Source organism: Schistocerca cancellata, chromosome 4, assembly GCF_023864275.1.
Source record: "Schistocerca cancellata isolate TAMUIC-IGC-003103 chromosome 4, iqSchCanc2.1, whole genome shotgun sequence".
Classification (NCBI taxonomy): domain Eukaryota; kingdom Metazoa; phylum Arthropoda; class Insecta; order Orthoptera; family Acrididae; genus Schistocerca; species Schistocerca cancellata.
This window is the reverse complement of record NC_064629.1, coordinates 684,879,854-684,893,938: the sequence shown is the minus strand read 5'-3', so window position 1 is coordinate 684,893,938 and position 14,085 is coordinate 684,879,854. Positions and strand designations below refer to the sequence as shown.

The 14,085-nt window shown below is 37.4% G+C and overlaps 1 protein-coding gene across 1 annotated transcript in view; it reads right to left on the bottom strand.

The window, feature by feature from the left end:
- The window catches only part of LOC126183530 (solute carrier family 12 member 9), a 138,218-nt gene that overhangs the window by 6,504 nt on the left and 117,629 nt on the right, over positions 1 to 14,085 (bottom strand). The window contains exon 13 of the mRNA XM_049925598.1: positions 6,595 to 6,771. Within this exon, the coding sequence (XP_049781555.1) occupies positions 6,595 to 6,771 (177 nt within the window). The remainder of the gene's footprint in view (positions 1 to 6,594; positions 6,772 to 14,085) is intronic.

Here is a 14,085-nt window from a genome sequence, read left to right as displayed (position 1 = left end):
ACTGTAATCATATTTTGTCTCCTGTAATTATTCTCACAAAGACACCATCACCTTCTGCTTCAAAACACCACATAAGTTCTTCACAGACATGAATGTGTTGCTCTTTCACTTCTGGTGAGAGTTGCCAAGGCACCCATCTTGCAGACACTTTGTAACACTTATATCGATTAGGACTAGGTTTATTTTATGTAACTGTGTATTTACAATTTATGAAGTATGTACTCTGTGTTGTTTAAACTCTTTGATGTATGGCACGAAAATTAGAGTTTTGTATAGTCTGTCGGTAAACTGAAGAGCGAGCAAGCGAGTCCCCACTCTGCCATCCCAGCTACCCCACAAGGCGCTTCTACAGGCTGTTTCACAACGTAGTACCGGCCCTGCCGCGACGCACGCTTTAAATCTGTGACGACACCATGTACAGATACATCGCGGCTTCGTTTATTTTTAGACAAATGCATTAAGACCATAAGGAATTCAAAAAATGATAGCTTCTTTTGAAACACAACATTATAGAGTAAATAATATTAACATAAGAACGGAAGTCAGGTTGCTACTACAAACATAGGACTGAATGGCTGTTCATGTGAATGTATGTTCCTCTATTGCTATTCGTAAAACGAACCCCATATAAAGCAATCAATATTTAGAATTTAAGGTTTGTTCCTACTTTGTGTTTCCACTAAAAGGTAGAAGTTTTCTTTGAGGGACTGCATTGAAACTGAGCGAGGTGGCACAGTGGCTAGCACACTGGACTCGCATTCGGGAGGACGACGGTTCAATCCCACGTCCGGCCATCCTGATTTGGGTTTTCCGTGATTTCCCTAAATCGCTCCAGGCAAATGCCGGGATGGTTCCTGTGAAAATGCACGGCCGACTTCCTTCCCAGTCCTTCCCTAATACGATGAGACCGATGACCTCGCTGTCTGGTCTCCTCCCCCAAACAACCCAAACCCAACCCAACTGCATTGAAACTTAACAATTCCTGCAACACAAAGAGTGTTTAAAAATAAGCAGACATTTATAATTTTGTGTGTCATATTAGTCCGATTTGCACTACTTTATCACTGTCTTCGTAAACATGTCTCAAAAGTATGTGTACAATGTTTTGCATATTGTTGTCAGTTGACAAGAAAGTTACATGTGTTGTGGTAGCATCAACAAATATTTGTTTTGTATAAAAATAGATTAGGGAACCTGCATTAAATTTTGTCATAAGAATGGAATAAAGTGTATGAAATTTTTAGAAATGTTAAATATTGCTTTTGGTGAACCTGTTATGAGTAAACCAAGGGCATACAAGTGGTACAAACATTTCAAAGCAAGCCTTAAAGGACAGCGGTTTTACAAGCATGGATGAGATTAAAAATGCACAGTTAAGAGACCTATAAACTATCCCAAAGAAACAGTTCGTAAAGTGTTTCGGGAATTGGATAAAGCACTGGCATAAGTGTACAGTATGTAATGAGGAATATTTTTAAGAGGATAACATTGCTGTAGATTAACAAAGTTCTACCAAAAAAATAAAAATTAATATGTGAACGCACCTCATAGGTCAAGCTTTTTGCTTAGAAGTGTGCACATTTTGAAAAAAATTTCAGCAGTGTTTGGAATAGCTATTGGGCACATGTTTTAAGCAATTTGTCTTAGAATCAGGTGAATAGTGACCGACATAGAGATTTAGTGTTCCATAAGCATCAAAGGTTTTACATGATTTTCAAACTGTCTATAACGATGGGTTTTCTCCCAAAATTATTAGTTTTCCTTCGTGGCAATTCCAGTAAATCATGCAGCTTATTATCATGTTCCTTCCTTATGCGTCCTATTGCGCGAGGCTGACATTAGCATAAATTGCCACCCTTTGATTGGGACTGGTAATATTATTATAGTTATAGTTCTTTTTGGGTCACCTCTTTAATACACGCTGTAATAACATTAGAGACAATTGAACACTCGTTACTTCACAAATACCTCCTCTTCTTCGTATTCTACACATTTTCTTGCAATGCTAGATGATTATCCATCACCTCCGGATATCGAAGCATATCAGTAGGTATACAAAGTTAACTGTCTGACACTGGCAACTAAGATGTGATGAACAGAAACGACGTATATCACCGCACGCCAATCTACACCGCTAGACAGGTAATGGGCAACAGATTTTGGGTGCCCCTGTAGGCCGCTGGTAGCGTTCTTCCAGGAAAGGCCACTTCCCCCACCAAAAGCGCTGCTCACTCTTCAGTTTACAGACAGACTATAATGTATATACGAAAAAAGCAAAAGAATATGTTGAAATTTTAAATTATTATAATATGAATAAGTTTAGAAAAAACAGTATGTTTGTTAAAAGCTGGTTCATACTTAGGGTACTTGTATTTGTAACATGTAAACATGGTAGGGAAGTCCCTCCGCAATGGAAGTGGCATGGCACGATGTAAAAGGTGGGTTTGGCAGGTGAACTGAGCGGCTGCTTCATTTGAATGATACAAATTATGTGGCTAGCCCTAGCATGGTACACTTCGACGGTGCTAAGAAAGGCAACTGGAAGCTGCATTATAAGGGATCTGCCTAGGATGTGGATCTGGCTATTATTTGGTATTCACGGAATAATACAATGACTCTAATATGCTGAAAATTCGACGCCAAGAAGAGAATCTATAGAGCATTCGAACATCAAGAGCCATGAGTACAGTTAGCCACCATTAGGCTTGCCACCAATCTTCGCCACTGCTTCACAAACTTCATACATTCAGTTAAGTAATGTATATGGGCATTGACCAGTTAATTTGTGTGTTGTTTCAGTAATAATCACATAAAATATAAATTCATCTCTGGAACCATATTTTCAATCCTGATCAAGAACCTACACAGGGTCCTCACCCAAGTACTATTAAAACCGAGTATCTTGATTTAAATGAACAATTCTTTCAGTCATGTGTTTAAAAGTGATTTTTTGTCTTAAGTAAAAGGATTGGTAAAAGTTAAATTAAGAGTAACATTTGGATGCTTTGATAATGAACTACTCCAAATGAAATTGTTAAGGTAGGGAGTTTAAGTACGAAAATTCAAAGATCAATTAAAAGTGAAGGTGGATAGGCTTTCATTAAAATATCCTTAGTTTATTATGAAATATAGTTTTGTAAGATTACAGTGCAAGATTGTGTAAATATTATTGGAATGAACACCTGCTTCACAGGTAATTAAATTTCAAGTACATATAAATCTTTAATGAACAGATTTATGGTAGTTCTGTTAGAAGTAAAATTATGCATATTTTCAAAGGAGGTGTAGTTTTGGTACCCATCATGAAAGGTTCCTTTTTTTAAGTTAATTGAGCCCAGTGTTGTATTTTATTGTCTTGCAAAGTAATTGAAGTGAACGAATAGCTTTTAGAGTTAGTCTTTACCATGGTAATAATCAAAGAGCTTTGACTAGTGAAACTATACTACTAGTTTATGGGTCCCCATCATATTCTCCATCTATTAAGAAAAAATTGAACTATTACTGTTACTAAAGAAACCTGCTTTATGTAGAGATGCTTGACCAGTGTATTTAAGATGTTATTAATCTTTATTTGTGTTTTTCTTCTTTTTTTTCATGTTAGTCAAGATAGAAACCCCTCATGTCCAAAATTAGTTCTGCAATTCAGGCAGTGATGTTTCAGTATTTAATTAAGTAATGATCTTGAGTGTGGCTGTCATTAGTATGAGCTCTGTGCAGATTTACTCTCCATAAATTACTGGTGTGTGTGTGTGTGTGTGTGTGTGTGTGTGTGTGTGTGTGTGTGTGTGTGTGTGTGTTATTGGTAACTGCTGCTACACACAGTACAGAGTGCACAGTGTCAGTTTGTATTCTGTTTGCTATTCAAAGGGAAATCTGAACAAAAGTAACTTCAATAACGAATATTAAATTTTCTCAAACATATATTTCCAAATTAACGTACCTAATTGGGCTGGCAACCATTCATTTTTTTTCCATTCATTTATGATTTTACCACTTTCATTAACTCCCACGATTAAGGCCCATTTGGTTTTTCTGTTATTTCACCAAATTCATAATGATAGTCAAATATCCTTGTCCATTACACACACATGCGGTCAAACTTCAAACTCCTCTCAGAGGGTAACATTAGCGTGTTTCACAGCATGTTAGTGTTATAACTTTACAAAACTTACGCACTTCATGAATAATTCGGGTCCTGAGCCAAGACTGATGTTCAGTTTGTGACTATTTCATATACCATCACACAGCGATATTCCACCACAGTGGTGTCAACTGCTGCAGTAGACTACGGTGCCTCAATGTGGTGTGCCTGATCTGGAGGCAGAGAGCCTGTCACATTTTCCAACTTTCTACGCCACTCATACACTTCCTACAGTGATAGAAATGCATTACAATACCTGCATTCGTCAATGAATTTCGACATGTTTTGTACCTTCACTGCTCACGTTATGACAGAAAGCTGTTCTTCCTTGGTGTGTGTCACAAGTGGGGCAGCCATTCTGAACTGGCGTTGTTGCCACAGTTACTTTACCTGTAGTATGTTGCCACTTGTAGGGCATTCCTTATATAACTGGTAACAGTACTGCCAATTTGCAGAACAATAGGGCAAAATATTGATTTTTAATTATACTCTGAAGGTTTTCATTTGACGCCCTCTCATAAATATGTTCTGTCACTACTTGAAACTTCAAAATTGTATGAATGGCTTTAATGAAATCAGTGAAACTGACATTGTGACTGTTCATCAAACAAAGCACTAGACAGAATTCACAACCGCTCGACAAAATAATCTGAACACCCACAGCAAGTAACTGAAATCGATATCATAACTATTATCCATTCTTCACATTTGAAACAAGATGGCCTTTTTTTTTTCTTTTTGCACACATAAATGTTATTAACCACGTAGGCCGTAAGGGACTACAAATACAGGGCTGGCAGATTTAAAATTCTGATACCTTTAAACAATTACCTCCACAAAGTTTGTAAACTGACAATGCATTGAGCTGCCACAAGATGTGGTACAGAACAGTTTAGAAGTAGACTGACCAGACCACATTACATCTTTCCACTGAAAGGTGGTACAGGTTGTGTGCACCTTGCACCACTTCGTCTTTGCTCTTCAGTGATTTACAAGATTTATACCTTTTTTTATGTGCCAAAATTTCAAATTTTACAACATATAAAATTCAGTGATTTTACATTATCTGGCACAAAACTGCTAATTTGTTGCATTATTGTTTTCGCAAAATTTTCCTGTCCCTACAAATAAGTAAGATAAAACAGTGAAAGATTCTAAACTATTATGAGGCACTCTTGCACAGAATAGAAGGAGTGGCACCACAAAAAAAATTTCGAACTTAAATGTGAAAAATCTAGAACTCTCATTTTCCACTTCTGGTGAATGCTTATCGAAAATGGGACCTGAAAGAAAGTTTACACTTCTGACACTCGAATGGTTAAAGATAGTGTTGTTCAAGAGCATATTATTTCTCTATCTATAGTAAGATGAACAAACTAAGGTCTTTCTCTGCCATGTGTTTTGAAAATTGTAAATGCAAACTATACATGGTTACAGAAAGTTATTTTGAGAATTATCTCTATGAAACTGCTATGCTTCTTGAAATGAGTTCTGATGGTGGTGAGTGACAAGTTGCTGACATTTCTTTACCTTACGAGCAATGTAATAAAAAAAAAAGAAAAGAAACAGTACTTCAATCTACAATATTGTGTGTTCAACAAAAGTTGGTCAAAAGTTAGCATTTAGTGTTCAATTTCTCGGCAGCAACATCCAGAGGAGTTGATTTGAGTTTTCCCAACAGTTGTGAACAGAGAGATGAGTTTGAAACAACTAAGTTAATATCACTCTGAAGAAAACAGACACACACAGCTTCTGAGCTTTAAAAAAATATTCTTTGTCTACAAGGCCTATCACAGTCCATGAGCCTACTGTAGTCTTAACTGAGAAATTGCCGCAGGTCTTTCTGAATGAGTCAAGATTATTCACCACAAAGCCTACGAAGGTCCATAAATACAAAGATAGCATATTTAAAATTCTGATACACTTGAACAGTGGCATCATTTGAGCCTTTCACAGTGACATGTCTAAATAAAATCATCTTAGTTTTCAAGCCACATCAATTTGAATAACATATTGAAGCTTTTCACAGCTGTCTCCACTATCGTCCTCAGGAGTAAAAACCACTCAGGAGTAAAAAAACCACTGACTGCCAGGGCTGGTACTGTATTCTACTTACATAGGCACGACTGCAACCTCTGGAACCAATCAGAGAGGACCATAACAACCCCCGCAGCCTGGTTTTTACTTTTGCCGCTGGCGGCGCAGATAGTCATCAAAAGCTTGAGTATTTTATTTGAATTTATGCAACTTGAATAATGAGAAGCTTTTATTAATACAAACAATGGCCTCCAAAAAGTTTGTAAACTGACAGTGTAAGCTGTTCTGATTCTACATTTCTGAGCTAAGAATGTTATTTAACAATGCAACGAGTTGCCACAATTTTTTTTTACCATGTCCAATATTCAAATTCCTAAAGATACACTTAAAATTAATATTATTATAAAATGCAGTACCAAATGTATTGTGGCAGCAATACGCAGCATCTGCAACAATTCACGCAAACGCTGTTCACCCTTAAGTGGAGTTGCTGATGTATCTGCAGAGTCAAGAGATGAAGATAAATTTGCTAGTTGCTGATCGCCAGTTTCACAAAGAAAAACTCTGAGGTGAAGTTTTTTCCAGCCAGGAACCTGGAAAAATATCAAAAAGCCAATCAACATATAATAATAATAACATTATACCTATTATACTATCAACTGCAGGAGTCATACCACAAAATATCCACCAGTACATCAATGCAATACAGCTACATCCAAACTTATATATACAACTACAGAAATCCGCAATTATTGATACATGTTCAATTACCCGAAAGTTCCTAAATGCAATATAACGTATACCGTACAGTTAAAAGGAAGTCACGCTTGATCAACGTCCGTGTCACTTTCCATTTTTGACCAGACGTAATGTCTGAGAAAATTTTTAAATAATAATAATAATAATAATATTTATTCAAAACCGAATAATCAAATACAATCCCTAGAAATAATACAGTTTCAGGACATTATACAGATTATTCTTCTGAATACGTCAGTTTATAAATTACAAACTAAAGATTTGTTTGTATTAATAATTTTTACATTTTGATGGATTTTACATTTGGTAGTATACAATCACAATATTACAAATATTGTTTTTATCAACATTATATTAGTTGTAGGTTACTTAAAACTATGAGCTTGACATACTTATGAAGCACTTTTCATACAGATATAATACTCGTCTAGGGAATAAAAAGGGCTGAATGTACTGTTCACATGAAAGAGACTCCCTGACGCTAAATATGCAAATATTACCTCTAACATCTTTCTTTAATTAAAGTGAACTTTGGTCATAATTTGAAATGAGAAGCCTGCAAAAAGCTACACCCAAACTCTAAAGGTAAGCATACATGTATAACTGATACAACTACTGGAAACATCTATATAAACTGGACAGAAAGAAATGCAAATAAGATGGCAAGTTACATTAGAAATGATTTTCTGGACTGTCGACCAGTATGTCAAATATGAGTATTACAAAGAAAAGGAAATAACAGCAGAAGCCAAGAATGGGGGAAGCTAAGTAAACAGATGTGCAAATTTATAATGACAGTCGCAGAATAAAGATAAAGAAACTGTTTATATACAAAAAAAGTGTGTGTGTGTGTGTGTGTGTGTGTGTGTGTGTGTGTGTGTGTGTGTGTGTGTGTGTGTGTGTATTAGAGAGAGAGAGAGAGAGAGAGAGAGAGAGAGAGTGCTGCAATACAATAGAATCAGTCTCCCATCCCCACCCCCTACTCCTGTTCCACGTATGGAAGGTGCATGGAAACAAAGATTGTTGGTTCCCACTACATAAAGCTAATTTCTTCTTATTTTTCACTTACTGTCATTACAGACTTATCAACTGGTAGATTAATCTGTTTCTGACTTGTAGTGGGACATACTGAATTTTACAGAAAATAAGACATACTTTTTACTTCAAAAAATTACCTCCAGAATTCAGGTGCCTCTTATACTCAAAATTAATACAAAAATATCCAATGTTTGATTTAAAATTCCCATTAGTTTTAAAAACGACCATATATCGGATGCCATGGGAAACATGTCTCCAACTGGCAACATTGGATTCAATAGCAGCAGTGCACCGATGCGATGAACATGAGTTGCAGTGATTCACAAGCTTGCTATCATCATCTCCCTCTGGCCCCCCCATCCCAAACCCAGAACACTGTCTAGCCTATGATGAGTCATTGCAGTCTACAGTGCCAGTGAATTTGAACTGATAAGATCTGTGTTATCAGTAACAGTACAATATTTTTGTTTGTGGCCAGTTTTCTAATGGAAAAAAATAAAAGGTATTCATATTATGCAGGCTACAAATTAAAAGTAATAGCATATGCAGAAGAACATGGAAACAGAGCAGCAGAGTGACATTTTGGACCTCTACCAATAGAAAAAAACCATTCGCGATTGGCAAGATAGTACAGAAGAGCCGAAAAAAAATGAGGAAAACTAAATGTGCCAATAGACAACTGAATACAAAGTGGCCAAAACTAGAATATCACGGATTAAAATGGATTCAAGAACTCCATGAAAATGGCATTGGAATTAATACAAAAATGATTCGAATACACACTCTTAAGCTAGTGCTACAGTGGAACTTAACAGACTTGAAGGGTGGAGTTGGTTGGTGCTATAGGTTTATGAAGCATCATGGACTTAGCATGTGCACCAAAACCAAAATACCTCAGAAAATTTCACACCAGTAGGAAGAGAAAATATTACCTTTCCATTGCTTTATTATTCAAAATCCAAAGAAAACCTGTGTGGAACTAAGCTAAAGAGTGAATAGGGATGAAACTCCTCTGACATTTGATGTGCCAAGTAACAGAACTGTTGCCATGAAAGGTGCTAAAACTGTAACTATAAAAACAAGTGGACATGAAAAAATGCACTACACTGTTGTCTTTTCATGTTGTGCTGACGGTACTAAACTTAATCTAATGAACATTTTCAAACACAAAACAATGCCAAATCTTTCTGAAATACCGCCAGGTGGTGGTGTTCACATACATGACAAGGGTTAGATGGACAAGACTGGTATGAAATCCTAGATTAACAGACTGTGGGACAGATGGAAAGGTGCTTTATTGAATAAGAGTTCTCTTCTTGTGCTAGCGCAGTTTAGTAGTCATTTTAAAAATTCTGTGAAAGAGAAATTTGAGACAGGGAAATAAAGAGCTTGCTGTTATTCCAGGAGGACTGACTTCACAATTGCAACCTCTTGATGTCTCGATAAATAAACCATTTAAAGCATATATGAGAGAGCAATGGAATAAATGGATGAAACCCAACATGAATTCATGCTGAAGGGAGCTTTAAAATTCCCTACAATCAAGCAAATGTGTCAGTGGATAAAACAGTCATGGTCTACAGTGATAGAAGACATTATTGTTAAATACGTCAAGAAGTGCGGTATAAGTAATGGTCACAATGGCAGTGAAGACCATCTTATACATGAAAAGGACAACGATGACGACAAAGAGGAGGGTGAAGAAAAGGAGAAGAAGAAGAAAGTTCAGATGACGATTTTCAGGGATTTTAAAAGTCAGTTCAGTTTTATAATTACTGATTTTTTGGTCTGGTTTTGCAATCTAATAATAAAAATGGTACAAATGTGTGTGTGTGTGTTTTTTTTTAAGTGTTGAAAAATTTAGGTGCTTCTTATAGTCTGTAACATCTCATAGTGTGTAACATCTCATCTCATAGTGTCTAACATCTCATACTCATAGTGTGTAACATCTTATAGTCCGTAAAATATGGTAGGATCTCGGAAGTTCAACTGCAATGCTCTCTGCAACACACAGCACCCTTGTTTTAGCTTATTTATTTATTTATTGAGAATTTTTGTGCCATTCTCACCTCAACTAAACAAACCCTCAATGAAGCACAAAATCTACCTTTGAATCTTATCTATCTCCTCTATTAATTCAACGTGCACCTCCAGGACATTTTAATCTGTCCATACATCAGCTTTGAGCTCTACTGATCTATTTAACAAATAGAAAAACAACAAAATAATGGTTACTGTTGATTTTAATAAAGATTTCCTTAGAAATGCTTCCACTAGAGTTGATTGCAGTCAGTAAGGCTATTATTTAAAGTAAGTCCTGCTACAATCTTCCCAACTAGGGTAGTTAATTGCTCAAAAACTTTCACTAATCATATCTTTATTGGGAAGTCAAATGAACAAAATTATATTACAAAACCAATAGTCCTCCAACAGGCCTCATTGAGGAAGACATGTAGTCCCTTATGTCAAAAATTAATATAAAATGTACTAAATCAGTTCAGGAAGAAAGTCAGTATGCCAAAATCTTATTAATGAAGTCCTTACCTTGTTTGAAATCTATTTTCCCCTAAAGTATCAGTTTACACCAAAGGCTACAAAAAAGCCGTGGATAACTCAAGGAAAATAAGTGCCTTGTAGAACAAAAAGAAAACTATCTGTCCCTTAAAAACAGCTTTCATGTTACTGGTACCGCTCATTTCAATGCATACAGCTAAATACTGAAGATAGTAATACAGACATCAAGAAAGACACATTACAAGAAAAATACAGTCATGTCAGGCAATAAAATATGGCAGCATGGGATATAGTGAAGTAGAAGACAGGCAGAATCACAGCTGAGGTGGTGCCAATAGCTTTAAGGGTAAATAATAAACTGGTAACACGTGTGTGCAGTGTTGAAAAACTTTTTAATAAGCATTTCATAACTGTTAATGAAAATACGGGGTTATGAGGTTTCATAGATTCTGCCATGGAATAAGTCAGAGCAGTAATTGCAAACAACTTTAGTAATGACAGTATGACCCTCACTACACCAGAAGATGTAATGTGCACTATATAATCTTTAAAATAAACCCCTGGAGTTTATGATAACTTATGAACAAATTAAACTGAAGAATGTTCCGAGTACAGAAAAATGTTAAGTTATTTGTGTAACCGGTCATTTTTCAATGGGACACTTAAAGAATGGCCAAAATATGCAGACTTAAGCCTCTGTATATGGGAGACGAAAAAGGAATACCACCAAACTCCCATCTAATTTCACTTTTGCAAGCATTCTTAAAAAGTTTAGGAAAGGTAATACACAGGCAGCTTATTAAACATCTGACCATAAGTAATACACTATGAAAGTCACCCTAAAGGGTTCCAACATTATGAAGGCTATTTACACACACAGAAAGAATACTTAATTCATTAGACAATAAATTACAGGCTACTGGTATATTCTGTAGTCTGTCAAAGGCATATGATTATTGGAATAACAATACCATTTCAATTAAATTAGAATATTATGGTGTAATAGGAAATACTGCAAAATGGTTCACATTGTAAAAGACTCATCCTGTATTAAATAATCAGTTATCATCTAACTCTAAACTAATTAAATGTAGTGTTTCACAAATGCCATCTCAGGGCAGTTTCCCTTCTTTATACTAATGACTTTACATCAATAACATTGTTAGATATCAAGTTTGTTTTGATTTCAGATGGTAGAAGTACTGCAACAAATGGCAGATCAAGAATAGTTCTAGAAAGAGTGCAAATGATTTCTAGCCAATTCTCTGTTGCTTGGAAAGAGATACTATATGCAGTTTAGAATTTGTACATGTCTTACTCCAGGTATAAGTCTGAAATATGACAAGACACAATATTGGTTGTAAATGTGGATGTTGACAGATACAGGTGACATACGAATAAAAAAGTTACAATATTTCACTTATTTTCATTCCATATTGTTATACAGGATCATTTTCTGGGATAACTCATCACACCACACTAAAGTTTTAAGAGTCTAAAAACGTATAACATTAAATATTTGTGATTCAAAATCAAGAATCGCTTCTAAAGGACTGTTCAAGGAACTGGGGATACTAATCACTTCTTCCCAATATATTTATTTATTCCTATATTAAATGTGTCACAAATGATATATTTATTTTTCAAACCACCTTGTCAGTTCACAGAATCAATACTAGAAATAAGAATAAAATCTACAAAGATTTAAAATGACTTACTTTGGCCCTGAAGGGTGTCCCCTATTCATCAAAATCGATTTTCAATAATTTGGCAGCAACCATAAAAATATTATCTTCTAATACTGTTAGCTGGATGTAAGGTCCACCTGTTATGCAAATACCATTTTTTCATATAGACCCAACATGTTTCAGCACCTTTGTGCCATCATCAGTGGGTCATCTTCATTCAAATGTGAACATGTTTTAAGTGGTAATTATTCTATGAAAATTAGGCCTCAAACAAGGTTTTGACTGTTGATGTCACTACCTTAAGTTTCCTATATTACTATGTTTTGTAGAACCCTTCGGACAGCATCAGATATTGGTAGCTTGTGACCCGCAGCTAAATGATATATCGGTCGATCGTCCGCTCCAAGCTGGATTATGGGAGCTTCGTATACTCCTCTGCACGGCTGTCCATCTTACGCCGCCTCAACTCCATACAACATCGGGGTTTACGTCTTGCGATCGGAGCGTTTTATACTAGTCCTGTCGAGAATCTTCATGCTGAAGCTGGTGAATTGCCACTCACCTACTGGCGCGATATACTGCTTTGTCGGTATGCCTGTCAGCTACTGTCACTGCCCGACCACCCGTCTTATCGTTCCTTTTTTGACGACTCTCTCAACCGTCAATACGGGTTGTATGTCTCTGCCTTGCTACCCCCTGGAGTTCGCTTTCGTCGCCTCCTTCAACACCTTAATTTTTCACTCCCTGCAACCTTTCGAGTGGGCGAGAGCCACACGCCACCTTGGCTCCAGGCTCAGGTTCGCGTTCACCTTGACCTCAGCTCGCTCCCAAAGGAGGTTACCCCAGGTTCGGTCTACCACTCCCGTTTTGTCAAACTTCGTTCGAAGTTCATTAATATGACCTTCATTTATACAGATGGCTCTAAGACCAATGACGGGGTCGGGTGTTCTTTTATTGTCGGGGCACAAAGTTTCAAATACCGGCTCCATGGCCATTGTTCAGTCTTCACAGCTGAGCTCTTTGCCCTCTACCAGGCTGTTCTTTACATCTGCCGCCACCGACATTCTGCTTATGTCATCTGCTCAGATTCCCTGAGCGCCATCCAGAGCCTCAGTGATCCGTATCCGGTTCACCCTTTCGTGCACCGGATCCAATGCTCTCTTCAGCAGCTGGTGGACGTCGGTCCTCCGGTTAGCTTTATGTGGGTTCCTGGCCATGTCGGTATCCCTGGGAACGAAGCTGCAGATGCCGCGGCCAAGGCTGCGGTCCTCCAGCCTCAGACAGCTTCTTGTTGTGTCCCTTCGTCAGATTGTAGCAGGGTCATTTGTCGGCGCATTTTATCGCTGCGGCATGCCGACTGGGCTGCACTTACGGACAACAAGCTTCGGGCCTTGAAACCTCTTCCCGTGGCTTGGACGTCCTCCTCCCGCCCTTCTCGGCGGGAGGAGGTCATTTTGGCCCGGTTACGAATTGGACACTGCCGGTTCAGTCATCGCCATCTGCTGACGGCTGCGCCGGCGCCGTTCTGCCCATGTGGGCAATTGCTGACGGTCCGCCACATTTTAATGTCCTGTCCGGATTTTAACACACTGCATCTTGATCTTGGCCTGCCATGTAGTCTAGATGCCATTTTAGCGGATGACCCACGAGCAGCTGCTAGCGTTCTTCGTTTTATCAACTTGACCAACCTCTCTAAGGACCTTTGATTATGATGTTTTTTTTTTTTTTTTTTAATCCTATGCCTGTCAGTCTGTCTTTTATCGTGTTTTCCCTTTTAGTTGCTGTTTTAAACTTGTGCCTCGCGGTGCATTCCTAACGTAGTCTGGGCGCTAATGACCATTCAAGTTATGCGCCCTAAAAAAAAAAAAAAAAAAATTGGCTGGAAGGGCATCACATCACTTTAGGGCA